Source organism: Pezoporus flaviventris, unplaced genomic scaffold, assembly GCF_033815535.1.
Source record: "Pezoporus flaviventris isolate CSIRO_AGI_PZ_B2104156 unplaced genomic scaffold, CSIRO_AGI_Pfla_v1 ptg000029l, whole genome shotgun sequence".
In the NCBI taxonomy this organism is placed as follows: Eukaryota; Metazoa; Chordata; class Aves; order Psittaciformes; family Psittacidae; genus Pezoporus; species Pezoporus flaviventris.
The window spans coordinates 18892807-18915475 of record NW_026892577.1 but is presented as its reverse complement, the minus strand read 5'-3'; the positions used below and the strand labels follow the sequence as shown (position 1 = coordinate 18915475).

Below are 22669 nucleotides of genomic sequence, written 5' to 3'. Positions count from 1 at the left end.
ATCTTCCAAACAGTTACTGGGGCTAATGCTTTGTGCTTTAAACCCACTTATCACACTGGGAATTTTTATATGCATTCAGTGCAGATGAAGCAAACTGCAAAACCTAGGAAAAAGGGAAAGTGACTGTCTCCTGATACTCCTTTACATAAACTTTGCTTGAAATTCTCTGGGCAAATGAATTTCCACTACTATCACAGTAGTTTTTGGTTGGACTCTAGGTTTATTCAGAGGGGAGCTTGATTTTGCTTCAATGTGAAATAGGAAGATAATGTTTTCTGTCAGATTTCCACTTTACATAGAAGCTGAAAGGTGTGTGCAGTAATCCAGTAAAATGAGATACATTCCCTTCATCCTAGAACCATAACCCAACTGGGTACAGAGGTAAAAAGAGGAGGAACTGCCTCATAATGAACAGGAGCTAAAGAAGGGGGGTCATTTGGATGTACACCAAATGCAGGCAATCAACTCTATTTCTGTCATGAATCAGGAAATTAAGTTTCCTTGCTATTTGATTCTGCTGGGTTTCCCATACACATTACACAGCTACTTCCTAGAACTCTGTAAACAGCTTTCTAGACTTTATGGTTTTCCTACTACTTCTTTCTTCATGCATACAATTATTTTTCTTCTGTGGTTTCTGATGTATTATCTGAATACCTGGCATTTTAGAAATTATGCATGAGAGTCTTGAAGACACTGGGTTGAATGATGGAGTGAGGAGGGGGCAGAAGGAGGGTATAAAACAGAGCAAGATCCAAGAGAGCTTTTGAGGCATTAATGACAAGCAGGATATTGAAAAGGTCGTACAAATTGCATTAAAATGCAATGGAAGGAGGAAGGGAACCAATATGTTGATTTAAAAAGAGAGGAGGAAGAAGTGAGGCACCTATGGAGTGACTGGTCTTTCTGGGAACTGAGGCAGTGACTGCAGGAGACCTGAGGAGCAACCTTTTCCTTTCCCCTCTCCTCAGGGATGGCAGTAGTGCTATCTGAGACCCTTCCCTCTGGGCCATTGGCTATTAATAACCACAGGATGCCTGTGCAAGCAGCCTTCAGGAGTCAAATTCACAGCACTTCGCATCAACACTTTGTGCTGGGCAGAGTTTGCCTGTACCCAGGCACCCTGGGTGAGCAGGGCTGCTGGACAAGCCTCCCAGCAGCACCCAGAAACAGGCTAGGAGGAAGCAGCCCACTGCCAAGCTCTGGGGCAGGCACCTGAGCTGGCCTGAACCTGGCACTGCAAACCTGAGGTGAGTTGACCGGGTAGCAAAATAGTTTGGAGCAGGTGTTGGAGAGGGTAAAGACTGGTCTGGCGTGCAGCAAAACCAAGCAAATCACTGCTGCAAAGACTGATGCAGAGGAATTGAATCAACGGTAGAGCTCAGGGGAGAAAAAGATAACTGTGGCCCTGGCTTTATGTGTGGGATACTGGGGAGGATGGGGACTGAAGCTCCAGCAGTCTATTTGTGGTGGGGTGGCTGAAAGAGCAGCAGTCCTAGTGTAACTCTGGAACCTGTCCATAATGAAAGACTCCTGCCCCTTTTCGTATGCTAGATTAATTGCATGCAGCAGGTTTTCCGCTCCCCAGTCCTGCTGTATTAGTGAAGGAGAACAGCAGAATGGGATAGGCTTGCTCTCGCTGATCCTTGGGAATGAGTGTTCTAGAGGAGCACAGCTCCCCACCAGGGCCAGCATTTTCTGCCTTGCCCCAGGGAGTCCACATTTGAGGAATACAGATTATTTCCCTGTTTTGCCAGTTTTATGACCCATGAGATGGGCCACAACCTCCCACGCCCCTGCCTCCTGGCAGCATTGCCCCTTTCCTGTCAAGCAGGGCCTGCTTCTTTTACATAACCAAGCAGATGTCCGACTGCTCGAGGAGAATGTGCAGCACGTGCTTTATGGCTGCACCTGCTCACGCTTGCTTTGGGAATACACCAGGATGGGCTCTTTTATGATGTGAGCTACATAGACAGCATCTTGTTGTAAAAGAAAAAAACAAACAAAAAAATCTTGGAAATCTGAAAGAAAAACTAATTCAAGAGAGTATTTGTCAATGTGATTGGAGCTGATTTGCTGTGCCTGGGCTCCTTTTAGCAGTTATCATCACCTCATCACATGAAAATCATGTTGCAAAAGGAGCAATGGTGGAATGAAACTGCAAAATACACAGGAGATAAAAATGTCTTGAGCACAACAACAAGGACCATGTACAAACTCATACAGCCAACTGTTTGCTTGCTAGTTTTAAAATACAGTTCATAGTTCAGTGTCTTCAGTTCTGAAATTTTAAGAAATTAAAGTGCGAAGAATCACAAGGACAGAGATGGTTAATTAGTGCTATTGCTGAAACCAAAGGGTTTTGGTCATTTTCATTTGTACTGTATTAGGTGAGGATCTGTCCCCCTACATGTTGTTGTTTGGGCATAGACAGTGTTGAAGGGAAGGCAAGACATTTGCCCTACTTACATTATGTGTGATAATCCCCCAAGAAGGACTCTGAGAAGCTTACTCAAGTGGAATTGCTGAGATTTCTCCTTGTTTTCCCTGACTTTGGAGTACAGGACTCTCATTCTATCTGGGGACAGAAATGGGGAACACTGCACCAGAAGAAATCTCCCTTTTCCCTCCTTTCCCCTTCCAAATGATACGTGTATGATCAATACATAAGATATAGGTGCAAGTGACTTCAAATGAATCAGGCGAACTTTTCCTTTATCAAGTTTGCCTGTGCCTTCCTCCGCCAGCCCTTGCATAACAAAACAGTAGCAGTCATAGCAGACAGAATTACTTAGGGGTTTGGTTGTTTTGTTTTCAGAACTTTCAGTCTAGTGGTTTTATGAATACCTATTCTAATTCTAATAGTACCATCTAAATATCAAAACAAACTTGCACATTATTCAAAATGCTCCCAAATAACTCATGGCCAGATTCAAAATCCTTATACTAAAATATTGATTACCATGTAATGATAACTGCATGGTATTATAATATGGTATGATAAAGCAAATTTTCAAACTGACATTCTATTAGTGCAGGACAGGATGACAACAGACTACCACTGTGGCACACGTGGGCCTGGGAGACTGCCATGTTGCAAATAAAATGCCTACTTTGGATTACAATGCTATATGACACAAGCAATGCTTGTGCTGTGATCTGCTGCTATGTTTTATGTCATAACGCTAAGCCCTCAGAGAACACCACAATTGGCTGCTAATATTCTGTATAGGATGATATCACTCACTAGCTCCTTCATGTGGAAGGGTTAGAAAAGAACCTGTGTATAAAAGGAAGGCTGTGTATCTCGTAACTGTAGGATGGCAACTACAAGAGAGGCAAGAAATAAGTTTCCAGTGTTTCATTCTCCATTTCCTTGTGTGTTTAGAGCAAAGCAGAGAACCCTTTGTGGGAATGCCCCTTGCAGGGACTCCTGCTCCTCTTAAAAGGAAAAAGTCCACTAAACTCATTGGGAAGCTGACACAAGAAGGTAAGATATGCAAAACTGCACACATGAGAATTGTTTGGCTTTCAACCTGAATTTCAGCCTTTAAAATTTCACTGTCTGACTGAGCTCCCAGAGCAAGACATGCAGTGAACATATCAGGAGGCAGAGCCACAAATATTACTGAAGCTCAGCCTTCAGTCACATCACATTTTCAAATTTACTGTTCAAAAGCATTGTACACACACTCAGGTTAAATGTTGACCTACATCACACTTTGTAAACTCATATTCTCCTGCAGCATTAATTTGGAGGTACACCAGTCTAAATGGAAAGGGAACATCATCTTCTATGTGAATCAATATTGCAGAGCCTAGTTATGTTCTATGTCATTATCTCTCTTATAAGCTTTGTCTCTAATTTATTTTTCCTCTGTGTGATAGAACTCTTCCAGAACTCATCAGTTGAAAAAGTCTGTTTCTTACAGGGGGTAATACAGTAGGAAGAATATAACTTGGGACACTTTTCTTTCTACAGAATACCTGTGTATCAGGTAGGGTGACTTTTAATTAACTGTGATATCCTTATCTTCTCTTTACTTTTGACAGCATGGAGAAGATTTTTAGGGGTTTTGAAAAGCATCATTTCAAAGTTGCTCCTTTCTGCAGCCCTCAAAAAGGGCTGTAGAGACTTCTTTGCTAGGGTACAGGAATATATTTTTCTGTTTAGCCCTAATCCTTTATTCAGGTAAACAAATAAGTGAAAATCCAATTTTCAGTTAAAAGCCATTTCCTCATGTGCTATGAAATAGTGCTATATAAAATCGGCTTCCTAAAAAAAATATTTCTTCAGAGAATGTTTAATGAAATAAATGGGCTTATACCAATATTGTACTAGTTTAAGGATGGAGATTCATTCTGTGTTGTAAATGAAATGCAACAGTGCGTAAGTGGTCTTAACCTTGGTCAATACAGAAAAAAGAAAGCCTCGTAAAAGTTATGTGTTTCTGAATGAAAAGCTTTAACTGCATTTCTGCAAGATTTTTACAATAAACATTTTTTAATCTGTTGTTTTGATGGTGAATTGGTGGTATCAAATTAAATGGAAAGGACTTACTGAACCACTGGCATATTAAGACTTGAAGAGAATTTCAACTACTTTTCCCTTTAAAAATTCTCCTTAAAACAAACAAACAAACAGATATAATAACACTGAATCTTGCCATGGCTTCAGGATAATGTTTAAACCAAAGCACACCACAGTTGTCTTTATTTATTATATGGCAGCCCAATCTGAGGAACTGACTGCTACTCATCTAATTCTTTATGAAGGGAGGTGCACGTAGGAAGCAACCAGACAAGACAGTGGTGCATTTTGAGATAATTCTAAGGAATCTTGCTGCACTGACTGAGGAGCTTCAGATGTGGGACACATGCCTCTAGCTCCACCCTTAAGCAGCTCTTCTCTGTTCCGATTTGCTTTGACTGCAGTCCAGAGTAAATTCCACCCATCTATACCCATGCTACATATATGTGACATCAAAGTAAAAATTTAGTGCATATGTTATTTCCTAAAACTTAATTTAGAAGAGAATTCTAATTTGTCTCCTTTGAAGTCACTACTGATGCTGGGAAGCAATGCACAAGAGACTTGGACCAGAGCCCTTCCTAAAGCATCCCATTCCATGTTTTGTAGTCATGCCACAAGAGGTGTCTAAGCTGAACTTGGGGAAGAAGATCAGCACCCCCAGAGATGTGATGCTAGAAGAGCTTTCTCTTCTCACTAACAAAGGATCCAAGATGTTCAAATTACGTCAGCTGAGGGTGGAGAAGTTCATTTATGAGAATAACCCTGATGCCTTCACTGACAATTCTGTGGTAAGTTGGAGATAAAAATTTAAAAGCTGCCCCATACACCCAGGGGAAACAGGAATGGAGTGTGCCCAGGCTCACCTGTCTGAATGTGCATGAGCCGAGATGGAGGGAGGAGCATGGGGAAGGGATATCTAGTGCAGGAAAAAGCCAAAATTATATAAACACACAGTTATATCTCCTTTTGGCAGCAGCATTAGTTTCCTTCTGCAAATACTTGGTATCGGACATACAGAAGCATGAGAAAATTCAGAACTGAGTGATAAAGGCGGACTGCATGTTTGGCAGGTGTTCAGAGCTGCACAGGGCAGGACTAATTGTTTCTGTACCTATTCCATTTCTTCTTTCCAATATGGAAATGATCCATCCATGTCTAACTCTAGCTCCCGTAATTGTGATTCTATTTTTAGCCTATGATACACTTTTATGCTTCCGGCTGGGCAGAGTCCTTTGCTCATTTCTGCAGGAAGTTCCATAAATGAAAACTCAGACAGAAACCTCTAACCTGATACTGCAGTATCTTCAGTTTATTTGCTAGAAGCTACACTTGTTTTCTTCTAAAGTATTTTCCTATCAGATATGGTGTATAAACTCAGACATCCTTTCTTCTCTGCCCCCTTTCCCATGAGTTAGTACTGTTATTTAAGCTTTGAACTTCTCTACACAGCTTGTTGCTGGTGTAAAGTCCTCTGAAGATACTTAACCTTTTACAAATACAACTCTCCTTTCACTTGATTGGCAGAAGTTGTTAAAAAAAATAGAAAATGTTTCAGGCTATATATGCATTTTGATGTAGCATCTTGTCTTCTGATGATTTTTAAAATTTATTTGGTGTCATTTTGCTCCTTTATGGCATCTATTTTCCAGTCTAAGGATACTCAAGCAAAACAGTAAAAGTCAAGCTGAAGAAAATGTTCTGCTAAACAAAAGCATGCTATGTTTCACTCCTATTTTTCAGGGTTTTTTTATGTTTTCAAAAGCAGTAATAAGTAAATCTTTGTAGTTCACTTCTAAAAATGACAATTTGGGAAGCAGGAAGTGGAAAGATGCCTGAAAGACAAAATGTGATTAAAATCACAACAGTAGTTCAGCTTACAGATCAGGGATGACACACCAAAGATACAGCAAGCATATCCGGTGTTGTTAGACTTCGGGCAGTTTCTTCATCTCTTTGTGCTTTAGGTACTTCATCTCTTCAGTGAGGTAACTCCTTGAAAGGATGTGAGAATGAATCGTGTTTTGAACTTTGGACTCTTCAGATAAAAATCCTAGAAAAATACATTATTTTTATAAATACTCAGCAATCTCAGATCTCCTAAAACATATGAGAGCCAAGTTCATGTTAGAATCTGCTGCAGTGAGGAAGAGTGAGACAAAGGTCTTTTCCAACCTAGTTGATTCTATGAGTCTATAGTTCTAAATAATAAGGTGAGAGAAGAAAAAGTCCAAAGTTTCAAAAATTTGAGGGTGTCATTTAAGGGTGTCCAATCAGAGCAATACAAAGCGAATGAGTTGGGACAAACTGACTCAAAACTGGACGTGCACAAGGTCCTTCCAAGACTGACATTGCAAAGGCTGATGACAAATGCTTCATTTGTGTTAGCGGTTTTTCCTACTTTGTTTATTCACCCATGCCTTTCACTCCATACCCTTTCTGTTGTCAGTCTCTCCCTTTGTTCTGTAAGAACACCTCTGCTCCCAAGCTCTTTGAGCAAGACTGTAAGATCCTGTGCTTTGGATAAATGTATTTGGGTGTTAGACAAAAGTCTAACAAGCCTAGGATTTTCTTTACGGCTTTGCTATGTGAGAACAAAGGCATGGTCTCCAAACAGCAGCTGATAATCTGCTTTAAAATCCTCAATGATTCACTTGCATGGCTACCTTTTCTCTGTTTTATGATACAGATAACAAATCTCCATTGGTCATTTCAGGAAGACTTTGGTCTGCCCTAGAGTCTGTGCACAGAACCAGTTTAGGAGGATCACAAACATAATTGTTACCATTTGCTAGCTGCCCAGTGAGCTCTGTGCAAGGACTCTGCCAAGCTGCATCCACTGCTGCCATGGATAACTATTGTCATCATCACAGCCAGCATGAATTAGCATCTTTGCTGGCAATCAGAGCAGTGAGAAGAAAAGCTGAGTGACTGCAGCAACTGAGCCATCCTCTCTGAGAGCTGGTTGCTCTTGGGCAGGTAAAGGCAACAGATCTGTAGCCTCACTGTTATCTTCCAAACCACCAGGACAGTGCCTGACCTTAGCACCAGATAACTTTTATCTAAAAGCCCTTTTGATTGCAATGTTTGATTAGCTTTCTGTTCCCTTCCTTTCTTGCTCCTAGCTCTGCTCAAAGGCAGATGCAGAAAAGAAAGCTTAAACAAAAGGAAACTGTGGGAGGAAGACAATGGCAGAGTAAAGAATTTCTAGTGCTACTTCCAGTTACTTCCCCCTCCCAGTTAATTTTCACATCCTTTGCTCCTAAAGAAGTCTTTGTGCCTTTAAAGCTGTGGTACAGGGAAGGGATTTAAAGCTGGTGGTGTGTTTACTGCTTTTATATCATAGATTTTTAATTGTCTTAAAACATTCTCAGACACACTTAGCAAAACAGAACAGGAAAGGTCTGGGGTTCAGAACAGACTGGGGTTTTTCCCTCAAAAAAAGAAAAAGGTTTAACAGCAAGGTAATGTAATATAAAAATACACAGAGAGAAACGTTATTAAAAATAAATCAAAACCATATAAGGGGTTCCAGAATAGCCTGTGCCATAGCCATAAACCTTCCACACAAGGGAGAAGATCTCAGCAGTCATGCGTCATTGATCCACCCTCCTGCTTCTCTCCTCCTCCTTCTCCTCCAGCCAAAGAACCACACTGGACAATCAGATCACTCTCTTTACTTTTAGCAAAGAAAACACATATGTTGTGTGTGCATGAGCATCAGACCAGCTCTATGCAAAAGTGAAAACCTGCCAGTCTTTCATTAGTGCAGCTCCATCCATAAAGGCAAACTGTAGCTAAACACACAGACAAAAGGACTGACCATTCCCAACATGAGCAAAGTGAAATGCATTACATACTGTACAGCTGTGTTTGATGCTGTGACCCTCTTCTCTTGCAAATACACAATACAAGGGGATGTTTTTTGGGAAGACTGAGATTGACACTTTTAGCACACTGATACCCTGCCAAACAGGGAGTGTTTATGTGACACCCTCATTGTTTGCTGCTGGGCTGGAGAAGCTGGGCTTTGCTGAGCCTTGTCTAATAAATGAAAAGGATTTCTTATCCTCACCCCATGCTGTGCCAACGTGTCACTGAACAGTGGTTCTCTCCATGTCTCAGAGGACACTATCAACCTCACTGTGGAGCTGCAAGGTGCAACTTAACTACTGGCTAAAGACAATGAAGAAATCCTACCTTGCTATGTGCTCTATTGCTGTAGCATCTGACCAACTATAGCATGAAGGAAATTGCTACATTAATTTTTTAACACTGAAACTGAAACATGGGGTAGACTAATGGATTACCCAAAATCATAAAGAGAGTCTCAGTCTTATCTCCTGGTCTCCTAAATCCTACTTCACAGTTCAGCAATTAACAGATCAGCAGTTCACAGACCTTTTCCCCACTTCATAATGTTAAATTTATCTGGCTTCAAACACATCAAGATCGTGTGAAACTATTTTTCCCAGCTTTACAGCCCTGCTCATTATTACCCTAACTCCTAAACTGAGATATGAGAGGGTCTCAGGTTATGATCTAAGTGGAGTGAACCAGCTGAGATGTAACTTTTCTAACAAAATGAGACTTGTTGTGCTGCAGATGAATTAATGCAGAAGACCTAGAGGCCCCAACTACACCCAAAGCCATGTAAGTGTGAACATGAAGTCTGATGCCTTTTTACTTGAAAAATGACTGGTGTGGAAACAGCAAAATGACAGAGAGGAAGAGCCTTTTATTTTCCATAGCTGTTTCTGGAGCACTGTGAGAAAACTGCTGACTGAAATTCTGAAACTCAATTTCTTTCATCCACAAAGAAAATGCCACAAGGATGATATAAAATATACAAATAAGATATAAATGATTTGGGCAGTATTAGATAAAAATTCCTATTATTTAGGTGAGTGAATTCAGGCATAGAGATGAAAAAATAATTTGCCCAAAATTAAACTTTAAGTCAGAAGTAGACCTGGAAACAGAAACCAAGAGCTCAACCTGTTGTGCCTCTGAGGGCAGCATGCTTAAAAAAAAAAAAAAAGCTTAAGATACAGCTGAGGTTTCTTTTTCTTTTCTTTTCTTTTTTCTTTTCTTTTCTCTTTTCTTTTTTCTTTTCTTTTCTTTTTTCTTTTCTTTCTTTTTTTTTATAAAGTCAATCATAGGTTTCCAGGACCAAGGCACAGACTTTGATAAAAACAGTAGGAAGTCTCTGAGACTCTCCAAGTGTCTGAATTTTAAACCTCCCATCCCACTGTTAAGGAGCATTTGAGTGGCTGTCACTGAGAAGATTCAGTCACAGTAACTTCAGAAGTGTTAGTAACCACATAGGCATCAAATCTTTGGGAAGTTCTTTATCAGTGAGGTGGAAATAGAAACACATTTGGTGGCCTCAATCATTCTCTTTAGGGCACAGCAAGAGCTGATGGGAAGCACACAGTGTCTCCTCCTGGGGACTGCCTTGCAGTGACGTCAGGGCCTTGAGATGCTTAGAGATCTCAGCTCCATTAGTTGGATCATCTTTCATTATCTGTTTTTCATGAGGCACATGCAGTAGCTCCAGAGAATTCAGAATTCATCTATCTGGGCACTCAGCCTGCAGGATCAGGCTCTTGCTGTCACTAAAGACTTTAAAGACATGAGCCTAATTTGTTTAGCCAACCCAGGGAACATCACACAAACTTACTACATTTGTTCCCTTGTTAAAGTGGATATAGGGACACCCAGGGACTGGATAACATCCCAGTAACATGCAGACAGGGCAGACCATACCAGGAAGGAACTGTGTGATCTGCCCCAGAGCCAAATAGAGAAGGTTATTAGCCTTCTCAGTTGACATTCTGGTGGTTTACACACGCCTAGGCTTCTCTCCTGGGACTTCTACCAACAGGGTCAATCAACCCTAACTGAGAGGCTGGTTTTGTGATGTAAATATGCATATACATAAAAGCTCCACATACTGTTAGCAATGGCTCAAGACACACATTCCCCTCGAGTGTAAGCCCTGTTTCACTCTGAATACACTGAGCAGAGGCATGATGTAAGTACTGAGGACAGAGCTGCACCTACCCAGCTTTGCTTACATTGAGACTCCTGCTTGAGGCTGCTGCTCCTGAGCTCTCCTCTGTTGGAATGAGCTCATTTTAATCTACTAAAGATTTCAAAAAGATTAATTTGTCTTTGTCCTCTGCTAATCTGAGCTAAGACAATCTATTGTGGAGGCCAAAACTAAAGAAAAACATATTTTTATTCTAGCAAGGGGGTAGACTGGGTTATTACATAGAAAATGGGTCTTTCCTATCTAAATGGAGATGTTTGCTAAACACAGGATGTTTTCTCAGGAGGTCCATGAAGAATCCTGAGACCAATCAAATTAATTTCATTTGCAGCTAAGTAAGATTTAGGTGTGGCTTACCTGAGGCAAACCTTGTGTTTCAGAGAAAATTCACTCCTCTTTAGTGATAATACTGCAATTTTAAATAACACCAGGTGACAATGATGCTCCTTCCTGGTCAAATCAAATACTGCTATGTAGAAAATCAAACCAGCCCTTTTTACTGTATTGCATGTTATGCTGATGTTTCATGACCTTATTTTTTTTTTTTTTTCCAGGAGAGTGCATATAAATAACCAGAGGAAAAGATAAATAAGCATTTAATTATCTGGAAGGGTACAGAGCATGGGTGAAACTTAAAAAAAAACAGATGCAAATCCTGTTTTGAAATTACTGAGCAAATTAGTAGCATTAACCTTGGATACATATTAACATTTTAAGAATAACCTCATTTTGACCTCTAGACCTCAAAATACCCTTCTTTCAGTTTGCCTTTTTACAGCTACATATCTCTCATGCATAACTGAACAGATTGCCCTACTGGTTCCTGTGTACAGCTTAGTGTTCACAATCTCTCTCCTCTCAGTGCTTCCTGACATTCAGGGGAACATTATCCCTCTGCTCCTAAAAAGGGAATTCCCTACAGCTAGGAGGACAGACAGTCCCTAAAGGCCCTGGGGGCACCAGCTCTGCCACTTCAGCCTGCAGCTGGCTGCCTGCCTGGGTTGCAGCCCGGTGACCTGCTGTGAAACCCTGGACACTGCTCCTGGAGACACAGGGAACTCAGGGTAAATAATTCTGCCTTGAGCCTTGTGGGGTTTTCACTTCTCATCTATTTTTAGCTGACCAAACAGCTGGCCTTGGAAGCCTGTTTACAGCCTGGAAAGCGTCTTTTTTGCTAAACTGTACTAGGTGTAAAAGTCCTGAGAAAGTTTTAACCCTCTGAGAGCCAGGCCTGAGGTTGGCACTCTTGTCTGCCATTAACTGCCTGAGATGAATTTATTCAAGCAGAAACACAGCACAAGGAACCACAGATTCATTCACTTCATCTGTATATTTGTTGCATCTTTGTGCATCTACAGCCAGTCCCCTAGTCCAACAGGAAAAAACATATGTGATGCATAACCCAAGTTACTTTTATTATACATCCATGTGGGCTGTAATACATACATAAGAGATACTTTTTTATATCTGATAGGAGTCAAGATTTGATCTTGTTTATGAGCAATACATAAAGTATTTTTCTGAACATACTGTCAGTTCCTGTTCCCCACAAGTATTTATTAAAATTGGTGTGCAAAACCAGGACCTTGTGCTGGCACCAAAAGGTGTATAAATCATGCACTGACTGTTTGCTCTTTCACTATGTACTACAGGGATTGTGCAGATTCTATCCTGGACTTGGCAGAGAGGATGGCCTGGCAAATAAGACCAACTTGCTTTTAGTGATGGACACAGTTTGCTTTCTTACCCTGTTGCTGGTTAGATTTGGTTCATTTATGCATGTATTACTATATGCAATACTCTTCCTGTCATTTTCCTCCTGTGGTGTCCAGAACATCTTTCATGTTTTTCCAGGCTGCTATCTCTTCAATCCCGCAGATGTAAATATCCTGACCCATGCAGACCTTCCTTCATATGGAAAACAGACACGTGGGTAGTCATCTTTCAGGCTTTTATTTTGTCACAGGTACCCTGTTGTTCTGCTGCCCTGTAACACTTAGCTCCCACACTACAACCACACTGACTTTGCTGGGCTATCTTAATCTTGACATGAAAACACTTCCTATGTAAAAAGTATCTCTCTGGACCTTTACCTGCTCTGGTAAAGCTGCATTTCCATTCCCTTCCTCCTGTATTTCATACTGATCACTGCTGGAGACAAAACACAGCTTGCTCTCTTCTCACCCTGATGAAATGATTGTGAGACGTCCATTAAAAGGTGTGTTTCCTTTGTCCTTACTACTGTTCAACAACTTACTGTTCAACAACTGCTTCTATACGTAATATAAACAATAACTCACATAAAGTTCTGCCACAAGGTTTTGTAACTGAGACACAAAACTGGTCAGATTACAGAGACTCAGGAGTTCATGTTCTGAAATGTAAATGGACCATGTCCTGTAACAGGGATTCCTATTGTTCTTTTTTTCTTACCTTAGGATCACTTTCAGAAGTTCATCACACCAGGAGGGCATTACGGTGAAGATGCTCAAGGCTATGCCCATGGGAGGATGGTAGGAGGAGTGACAGCTGGACAGCATGGCTCCAATAAGCAGCAGTATCCTGGTGCTCCTCCTAGGCCTGGAAGCAAAGGCGGCGCTAGGGACAGCAAAGGGGAGCATGCTGGGGAATCAGCTGGAAGTGGTGGAGAAGGAGGTGATGGTACTGAGAAAGGCAAGTATTTCTCTGCAGGACTAAGAAACAGCTAAAGCTGTCAGAGCTCATGCTAACCCTACTCCTAGGGACAAGTAGATAAATTTGTCTAAAACACGAATTGTTCCAAACTAAGTTCCATTGCAAAATCTAGAAAAGTGGAACTGCCCTCAGCTTGACAGTTTTGTTTGCGTGCTTCTGTTGCTTAATCATATGCAAGAAGCAGAAATACCTTCCTTGACTGGACCAAAAAAATTATAGAAAGCCTAACTATTACATGAGCTCCTAAGGTTGATAGAGCAGTATGCCAGTATTTCATACTCTTTCCTTTCAAGGGTTTCACACTGACCATCACTGGAGCAATTTTCTCAGTAGTCTGACCCAACACATCAGTTTCGAGTATATGAGTCCTGATTTCACATCAAAGTTTCCATCTAAACAAACAGCACTTTCTCGATAACCTTCAGAAAGGAACTGCATATTTGTAAAAGTTATCTGGTAATCACCACTGGTCTACTGAAGCAGTACCTTTACTAGTAAAAGTATTTTTCATTGAATTCAGTCTTGTATGAGAATCAGCAGATGAAATCATTATTTTAGCAGTCCCTATGGGATTTTACAACAAAAAGTAAATTTGCTTGGGAACCAGGAATCACTGTCATAAGTGACCAAATGAGTGACTTGTAAAATCCAAGGTAGCTCATTTACATTCTGGAAGCATGTGCACTTTGTATCAAAAGTTGCTTTTACATTTCTGACCATATCTGTGGAAAAGAAAACTGTGTAGAGTATATGCCTTGTTACAGGAGATTTTTCTCCATTGTTACCCTACTTCTACGTGCAGGGAGAGGGAGGATTAATATCATCCTGTAGTTTTCACTGCAGAAATGGATCCCAACTGCCTTTATTTTTCAAACCTAGCAATCAATTTACTTCTAGAATACTTTGTTTCAGTCCTTCACACAGAAAGAAGGAGATAGCTGGTTTTATTTTTTAATGAAAATAAGATTGTTGTACATGTCTGCAATTCTCTGCAACCAAAGCCTAGGATTTCTCAAGGTTTGAATAAAATAAGCAAAACAAAGAAAGCAGCTGTGGTAAGTAAGAAAATTTCAGTTAAGACTGGTAATACTCATTCTTCGCCACTTACTTCATAAGGTTGTTTCCAACACAAACTGTAGCACCATTAAAGCACCAGAATGCCTGACTCCATTAACCTATTATTCCTATCAGCCCTAATCAAGCTAAGCAGAAGTTATTGCTCAGGAGTTCTAAGGCTTATGAAGGATAAGTATCTCAAAAGCATGCTATATATCAATACACAACCAATGCTCTTATTAGCAAGGGGGTATTATACAGAATTGGAAGGGAGGGAAAAAGAAAAGAGGCACACAGAATGAAAACTTTTGTCTAAGCTCATTTGCTTAGTGAAGCACCCAGAAGCATGTGACTGAACACCAAAGTGCAGCTCTGTCATTGACAGGATTTCAACTTCCAGAGAGAGAGCCTGTCGTATTTTCCAACTGCTTTTAGACATTCTGAGGTGTTTGAGCCAAATTTGTCTCTAACATTCTGTTTCAGGAGAGGGAAAATATGAATGTCTGTTCATGTAATCACAAAGAAAATGTCAATTTATAGAAGTACTGAGGCAAGGGAGATGATCATTTTAGAACATTCAAGAATGAATGAAGGCATTGGTAAAGATGGTTGTGAGTTGCCAAGACCCTCTTACAGCTTAAGCCCAGCTGGCAACTAAGCACCATGCTGACTTCCCCCCTACCTGGTGGGATGGGAGAGAGAATTGGAAGACTGAAAGTGAGAAAATTCATGGGTTGAGATAAAGACAGTTTAATAGGTAAAGCAAAAGTCACACAAGCAAAGCAAAACAATAAATTCACACACCACTTCCCATTGGCAGGCAGGTGTTCAGTCATCCCCAGGAAAGCAGGGCTCCATCATGCGTAACGGTTACTTCAGAAGACAAATGCCATCACTCCCAACATCCCACCTTTCCTTCTTCTTCCCTCAGCTTTATATGCTGACCATGATGCCATAAGGTATGGAATATCCCTTTGGTTGGAGGGGACGTCAGCTGTCCTGGTTGTATTCCCTCACAACTTCTTATGCACTCCCAGCTTGCTTGCTGGTGGGGTGGTGAGAAGCAGAAAGGGCCTTGACTCTGTACCATTCAGCAACAACTAAAACTTCCCTGAATTATCAACACTGTTTTCGGCACAAATCCAAAACATAGACCCATACTAGATGCTGTGAAGAAAATTAACTCTGTTCTAGCCAAAACCAACACAGAGCCTGAAACATGATGGTTAAAGGGTTTTGGTCAGTTTGAGTCAACTGAAAAGTTTGAGTCTAGTTTTGGAGTTTATACTCAGGGCTTTGTTTGGTGCATCTGATGATGATGGTAAAGTTGATCTGGAGGGGTTTTATCTGCTATGATCAGACAGAGAAGAAAGAAATAAATTATGAAATTAGATAGCATTTTGCCTTGTATAAAGCTTCCCCTGAGGTAGTGAAAGAGGTGACAGGGTAGGGATACTGGTTCTTGGGGTAAGAGGTTTTTATTTGAGTGACCAGGGAGAAGAATGAAAAATCAGCTTTCAAATATATGCTTTAATGTAAATTCCTGGATGAGTGGCTTTTAGACAGTGGCACACCTGCTTTCGTGGATAAGGTCAGAAGTGGTGTATGCCAGTCTCTTTTACAAGAAATCTAACCGTAACTTCTTGGACTTGATCTAGCAGTTTCAGAATCTGGAAATAAAGCTGGTGTCTTAACTTCAGTAGCAGAACGCAAAAAAAGCAAGGTACTTTGAGCATCATCTAACAGGAGTGTATTACCTTCCTCTGTTTACAGATGGAAAGTCAGGAGGCAAAAAAATCACTGTATTTAAAACTTATATCTCTCCCTGGGAACGAGCAATGGGTATCAGCCCAGAGGACAAAAGTCAGTTCACCATTGACTTACTGTCATACAGTCCCAAAGCTGATTTCCCCCATTACAAGTCTTTTAACCGGTAAGTCTTCTTGGTTATTCAGGTTGGTTTATTTAGCATGAGAAAACACAATAACCCTGGCCATAGCCCTCCCATCTTGTGCAACGTAAATAAGGTTTAGCTACATGCCATTTTGCTTAGCAGTCTTCCATGGATGAAACATCTAGAGGTCTACAAAGAGAAGATACATAAAAAGCTAGAGATTTTAATAAAGTTTATGAACGGAAAACCTATACAGCTGCATAAGAGGATTTTAATCCTATTTCCCTTCCTTTCTCACCCCATCTGACCAGGGAGATTTAGCTTGCCACTGTTTATTACTGCAGCCATTTAAAGTTCTAGAAAAATACTTACAATCAGACAACATATATTTCACAGCACTCCAGATAAGAATCAGAATTTCCTGCTCTTTCTGATAAGAACTGAGAGTTTTACAAATATTTCTAGGGCAGCAACAGTATTCTGTTAACCTCTGTATGTAATTTTGCTACCCACTTCCATAGCCTCAGGACATCAATACCAAAGACAAACACAAATCCCACTCATTTCTGCAATAATGCAGCCTCTGCCTCCTATATGTATGGGGTACCATCAGGTATGAAAAGTGTATGACTTAATAGAGACTGATGCAACAGGAGTGAAGGAAGTACACAGGCGCAAAGACGTGGTGGTTTTGTTTTTTAGTACATAGGCAATGGATGCATATATGTTTTCAGGAAGGATTTGTGGCTAGTCAACTGCAACAGCAACATAATGCTGACTGTTTATTTTCTAAATCCTGTCATTTACTTATGCTGTGTTCACTAACTCCATGTATTTCTCATGCCAGGACTGCCATGCCTTATGGGGGTTTTGAGAAAGCAGCCAAACGGATGACCTTCAAAGTGCCTCAGTTTGATATTTGCCCTTTGCTTCCAGAATCTCTCATGATATATAATCAAAATTTCAGCAGCAGACCCTCCTTCAACAGAACCCCTATACCATGGATGCCTTCAGGAGACTCCTCTGAGTATCATACTGAAATCAATGTGCCAAGGAGTGGTGAAACAGAAGAGCTGTAAACCCCTACTGTCAAGACCTTCCTCAGCCCTTTCTATTTGTAAGTTGATAGGAAGGAGCTGAAGAGTGCGACTCTAGTTCCGTCAGCCTTTCCTTTCATTTCCCCTTAGGCCAGACAAGATCCTAGCAGGTTCTAAACTTATCTCCACCGGGAGTTAATCCATCAGAAACAGTTTGAGGGAAAGAAGCTTTTTATTCACCAGGGCATAAAAAGGCAAAACTAGGAAGTGTTTTTCTGCTAAATGCTGCCTGTCTGCTCCATCATGAATCTGTTTTGTCATATCATAACAAGTAATAAAACACCACGAGATAAAAAAGCCTTTGTGTTTTCTTGTTAAAAAACGCAGCTGAATCAATTTGGGGAATAGCAATAATAAAAGTTTCAATCTTATAGCTAGACTGTTAGTACGTGAAGAAAGAGCGAGGACTGATGGGGATGCTCATAATATACGTATACATCCAGATGGCTTGGATAAATACTGCAAAACTGACGGTGGAGAGTGATGACTCTGAGAGGAAACAATACAGGTAATCTTAACAACATCAGAGGTATTAACAATATCAGAGGTAAAATAGCAAGTCAGGCCTGTCACTGTAATAGACAGATTAAAGTACTTCACTGTCACCTAAAGTTCCCAGTTCTCCAAGGTATAAAACAGGTGATAGCTTAAGCAGGGGTTTGTTTTTTTTTGTTTTGTTTTTGACATAGAGAAGCCAAGAAGGCAATAGGTTGGGAAAGAAGAGGCACACCCAAGTGAGATGACTTACCCATAGTTACAGAGCAAGAAAATAAAAGCTTTAGTTATAACAGAAATAATTTGACACCTGCCACAGTGCATTACTTATCAAAGTACACAGAAGAGTCTACTCCACTTCTTGTAACAGCTTTATCGATGCAACACATATAGGAAGAAAGGCGGGCACTGTAGAAAACCAATAAAGAAGTTTATTTTTCTACATTAAATACCTTCTGTTTCATGAACATTTGAATTCTGACACATACATAACACACGAGACTGCTGTTTCATTACCATACCCTACCTCAGCCTGCATGGAGACTGGTTTGGAATTCTCTGTCCTCGTGCCTTCCTTAGATCAACAATTCCTCTTATAAATAGGGATAAACAGCTTATTTAGAGGGACAGCTTCCATGGAAGTACTTTCAATTTAGGAAATTTTCCTCCTTGTCTAGAAACCCCAACCATATATTTGATTTTTATTCTGTTTGGATAGTTATGGGCTTGTCTTTGTTACACTCCTCTAAAAGGCTACTGCCAGGGCTACCCTGAGATCTCTTAAAAGATGTGCTAACAATAAACTGCAGAAGTGATGTATGAGTAATTTCCCAACCTTTTTGCTGAAATGGCTATAGAACATTTATTATATGTCTTATTAAATGATTAAGAAGTATCCATAACTCAGTTTTGTAACTAAATCTAAAACTTGGTAAATTGATCTTCTGAAAAACATTTCAACAAAAATAAAAAGGTTGGGTTTTTTGACATGTTCTTACAAAGTATTTGAAGTTTCATTTGAAAACAAATTCTCAGAAAAACTTGGTTTGTATCTTTGGATAAAATCTTTGGATAAAATGGATCCAGGAATTAGCTGAAAACATATTTCCCACACTGATTTCCTTTTTTAATGCCTACATAAATACATGAAAATTTCACTGGTGAAAGACATCTAAATGGGAAATTCTCATATTCTACTAAACTATTAGTTTATTCTATATTTGAGCTCTGTCTGCAGATAAGGATGCTGTGGGTTTTTCAACATTATTAATCAATCTAGCTTTTTCAGCTGCAGTGTAATTAAGGGGGAGGAGATTTCTTTTCCAGTTTGAAAAGTATTCTACTATATTACAAGAACCCAGGCTATGAAGAGAATGCCAGAAGTTCAGAAAGACAAAGGAAATCTCAGAGAAAACTAGGCAACACTATGCAAAATATTTTCCCACCAAATATGCCATTTATGGCTTTGCCTTTTCTGACACAGATTTTAGACTCTAACAACACAGAATTACATTATTTTCTTAAAGTGAAATACATGGTGTTTTCATTGTAAATATGTCAGGAGCAGCAGAAACAAGACAGTTTGATACCTGGATGTCATGGTCTGTTTTCAACAGCAGGTGTTCCAGATCACGGGCCAGTTAGACATGTCAAAGTGCAGAGGGCTAGCTGCTCCAAGGAGGGGTGAGCCCCAGGCAAGCCCAGCACAGGCAGTGCCCTCACCAACCAGCACACAACCACACAACATCTGAACATGGCAGGCAGAGCTGCGTGCTTGTGACAAGGTTCATCAGTCATCCCAGACATGGTGGGAGACGAATCAGGCACAGGGATCATCCAGAGAATCTGATCAGGAGCTAGAGGAAATAGGGCTGGACACAAACTACACTGTTGGTCCAAAGTCCATCTATCAGACAAGCTAGCTCAAGCACAGGTCCCAGGTCCACCCAGAAGAGAAGAGTCTAAATGAAAGACCAAATAAAATAGGTCTTTAAACATAGGTAGGAAATGCTGTAGAGAAGATAGCACAGTGCTCTGTGGTGGTGTAGTTTCAAAGCTCTTGCATATAAGGAAGGCAGCATCATCCAGCAAGTAGGTCAAAGGACTGGGACTCAAAGCTCTCTGTGCTTCATAATGTACTGCTGGACAAGAGCTTTCACCTGTGCGCTCCATTATCACAAACCCTAAATGGGGATAAAAAGTTGCAATGCGCTTGGGATTAGAATTGTAGCTCTGAAAATTATTAATGATATTGCTATAATTCATACTTATAAGCTAAGAGGATCCTTTGGTTTTGGTAAATTTACTTAACAAGGCATATAGATCTTTTGCCAGCACACTTTCAGTCTCAAATCCTGTCAAGCAGGATTTATGTGGTTTTGTTTCTAGTACAAAACAAGAAAGAACACTACATGTTGTAGAACAATTCAGACTATTGTCTTGATGTTTACATATCTTAAGATGCATGCTAATTTAGTCATCGTTCAAAGTAATGTTAAATGTGAGAAAAAACAGTAATGCAGATTCTGCCTCAAAAATAATTAATTTCAGTAAGGCTTGCAGCCACTGTAATCAGAGCAGAAGTTTGTCCAAAATGATCAAATATTTAAAAGGAAGTAAGTAACTGTTCTTGCTCTTTGCTTTCCTAGGGCTGTGATGTAGACTCAGGGGAATTGCCTGTGTCAGAGAATTATTTATACTGGGAGTAAGAGGATTTTATAAGATTTAATTACAGTGGATTTCCCCACATACTAGGCGCTACGGAATGGAAACTCAGTCATCTGCTTCTAAGCAGGATCATCATAGTTACAGATAAAAAAGAACTAACAAATTATTAAGCTCATCCTCTTGTAAAGGCAGGCTACAGTTCCCTCACGGAGGATGTACTGGATATTAAGCTTACACTCTATGGAACAGGAGCCAAAAATCCATTTAACAGAGATGGAATGCCCATAAAAAACAGACTGGACAGAATTTTGTGACATTGAGATCTTTCATTCAGAACAAAAAGTTCTTACATTTAACAATGTTACTTTTAGGAATATTATTTTACAGTTTCCCAGCTTGGAAATGTTTGCCTCATAAGGCAACTTGTATGATACAGAATACAAGCTATACTGAAAATGCATAAAAAATAGTGCCTGCATTTTAATGTAAAAGAAAGTTGTTCAACAAAATCTCAGCAATACTATCCATAAATATGGAATTGTATGTTTTAAAATCTTGCCTGAAGTTACAGCTGATGGCATAAATATTTGGCAGGTAGTAGCACACTTTATACGCTTCTTGGTATAGCACAGAAAATCTTCCATTTGACTTGAATACATTCCCTAATCGAAGGGTTTGCATCTCGTAATTGCCTCTCATGTGAACAGCTTTCCATTAGTGATGATGAGGATATAATTCATACAACTAACATGTGGGAATTACATTTTATGTTATTATTGACAGAGCATTTAAAGGAGATGGTTTTGCCATTAGGCTTAGTGGGTCTCTGAAATAAAATGTGGAACAGTATCAGGCTGTTGGGAGAATACAGGCTTTATCTTGTTTGACTTTTTAAAGATCGCACTGTGAATATATAAAATGCATTTACTTCTCTTATACAAGATGGCAGGCACCAGACCGCCAAGAGCATGAACACAACTGTTCTGTTATGGAGCAAAGAGGTCTGCATGCAGCTGTCCCTCCATGAGAAGTGCTGATTTGTTGCACAAGGCTTGACATTCATTGCACTGAGGTTATTTTCCTGCCTAGCTTGTCTGCAAGTATATGTTCTCTTCCATAGAAGACTGCCACAGGTACGATCATCTGGCAAACACCCCACTTCCAAATGACTGCCCTCTGGCATAACAAGCTGCTGTTAGCACTTCTCTGGCAACTTACAAGGTCCACCACTGTTCATCAGCAGCACGTATGCTAATTTCTCTTAAACGAGTATTAGAAAAGTTTGCAAGCCAGTCTACTGGCTCACAGCACATTAATACATTTATATGCAACCTCATCTATGCCCACAGCCTCAAATTGCAGGTTATAAACTAGTTTAGACAAGTTGCCTATACTGTCTGGGAGATGTGCCTGACCAGGACCACAGATAATTAAGCAGAATTTGCAGACACACACAGAAGCAAGTTTGCACACATTTTGTGGAACCCTACAACTTTCATGAACTGCTGAGTATATGGAATTTGAGACACTATTAATTATATTCATGGCATCATATATCTACCAGTAGAAGTCTCTTCAGCTAAGGTAATTAATTAATTAGCCATGCCTTTATGCTATACCTCTTGCTCTCTGTGTATTTAACACACAGTAAGTGCCATCTTCTCTCAGATAATCATCTTCTGCTTGCATTACAGCTTACATGATGCTTTAATGAGTGCAAGAACTTGCTCAGATATATACTGTGTTAACACATGGAGTAAAGGGAAGAGAACTACATAAACCACTCTGAAGCAATGCTTTTAAATGCAACTTAAACTCCAGTCAGCTTGATAACCAAATTCTCAAAATATAAATTCTTAATTTAATTTCAATTACACTTTTTAGAAATACTATTTATATCAAAACTTTTAATGTACACTTTCCAACTTTCTTGAAGGAAACCTGCAGACTCTTTTTTGTTTGCTAGTTTTGACCTTTTGATTAACAATAAAAAGCCACAAAATATTTTTAATTTTAAAGAAAATTAATTTTAGAATTAAAATTTATAATAAATAATATATTCATTATATTATATATTGTATGAATATTATAAATAAAGATAAAATATAAATATATAATAAATATAATAATAAATTTTAATAATAAAGAATTTTAATTTTAGAAGTCTGGTTTTCATTTAA

General features: G+C 39.8%; 1 protein-coding gene across 2 annotated transcripts; it reads left to right on the top strand.

Annotated features, from left to right (window-relative positions):
• Nucleotides 1–1051: 1051 nt before the first annotated feature.
• Nucleotides 1052–17698, top strand: MYOZ1 (myozenin 1). Of its 2 annotated transcripts, XM_061459431.1 has the most exons (6): nucleotides 1052–1250; nucleotides 3389–3490; nucleotides 5141–5322; nucleotides 13025–13259; nucleotides 16110–16269; nucleotides 17078–17698. In XM_061459431.1, exons 2-6 carry the CDS (start codon nucleotides 3415–3417, stop codon nucleotides 17307–17309), a joined length of 885 nt encoding a protein of 294 aa, XP_061315415.1. In that variant the 5' UTR covers nucleotides 1052–1250; nucleotides 3389–3414; the 3' UTR covers nucleotides 17310–17698. The 2 variants fall into 2 exon arrangements, with proteins under 2 accessions (XP_061315415.1, XP_061315416.1); XM_061459432.1 differs by lacking the exon at nucleotides 3389–3490 and having other exon boundaries at nucleotides 1053–1250.
• The last annotated feature ends 4971 nt before the right edge of the window (nucleotides 17699–22669 follow it).

Excerpts from the sequence above, each read along its gene's own strand:
- MYOZ1 (XM_061459431.1), top strand. The coding sequence starts at position 3,415 with ATGCCCCTTGCAGGGACTCCTGCTCCTCTTAAAAGGAAAAAGTCCACT. Across the intron at positions 3,491-5,140 it reads TGGGAAGCTGACACAAGAAG|TCATGCCACAAGAGGTGTCT; the intron begins GTAAGATATGCA and ends CATGTTTTGTAG. Across the intron at positions 5,323-13,024 it reads CCTTCACTGACAATTCTGTG|GATCACTTTCAGAAGTTCAT; the intron begins GTAAGTTGGAGA and ends TTCTTACCTTAG.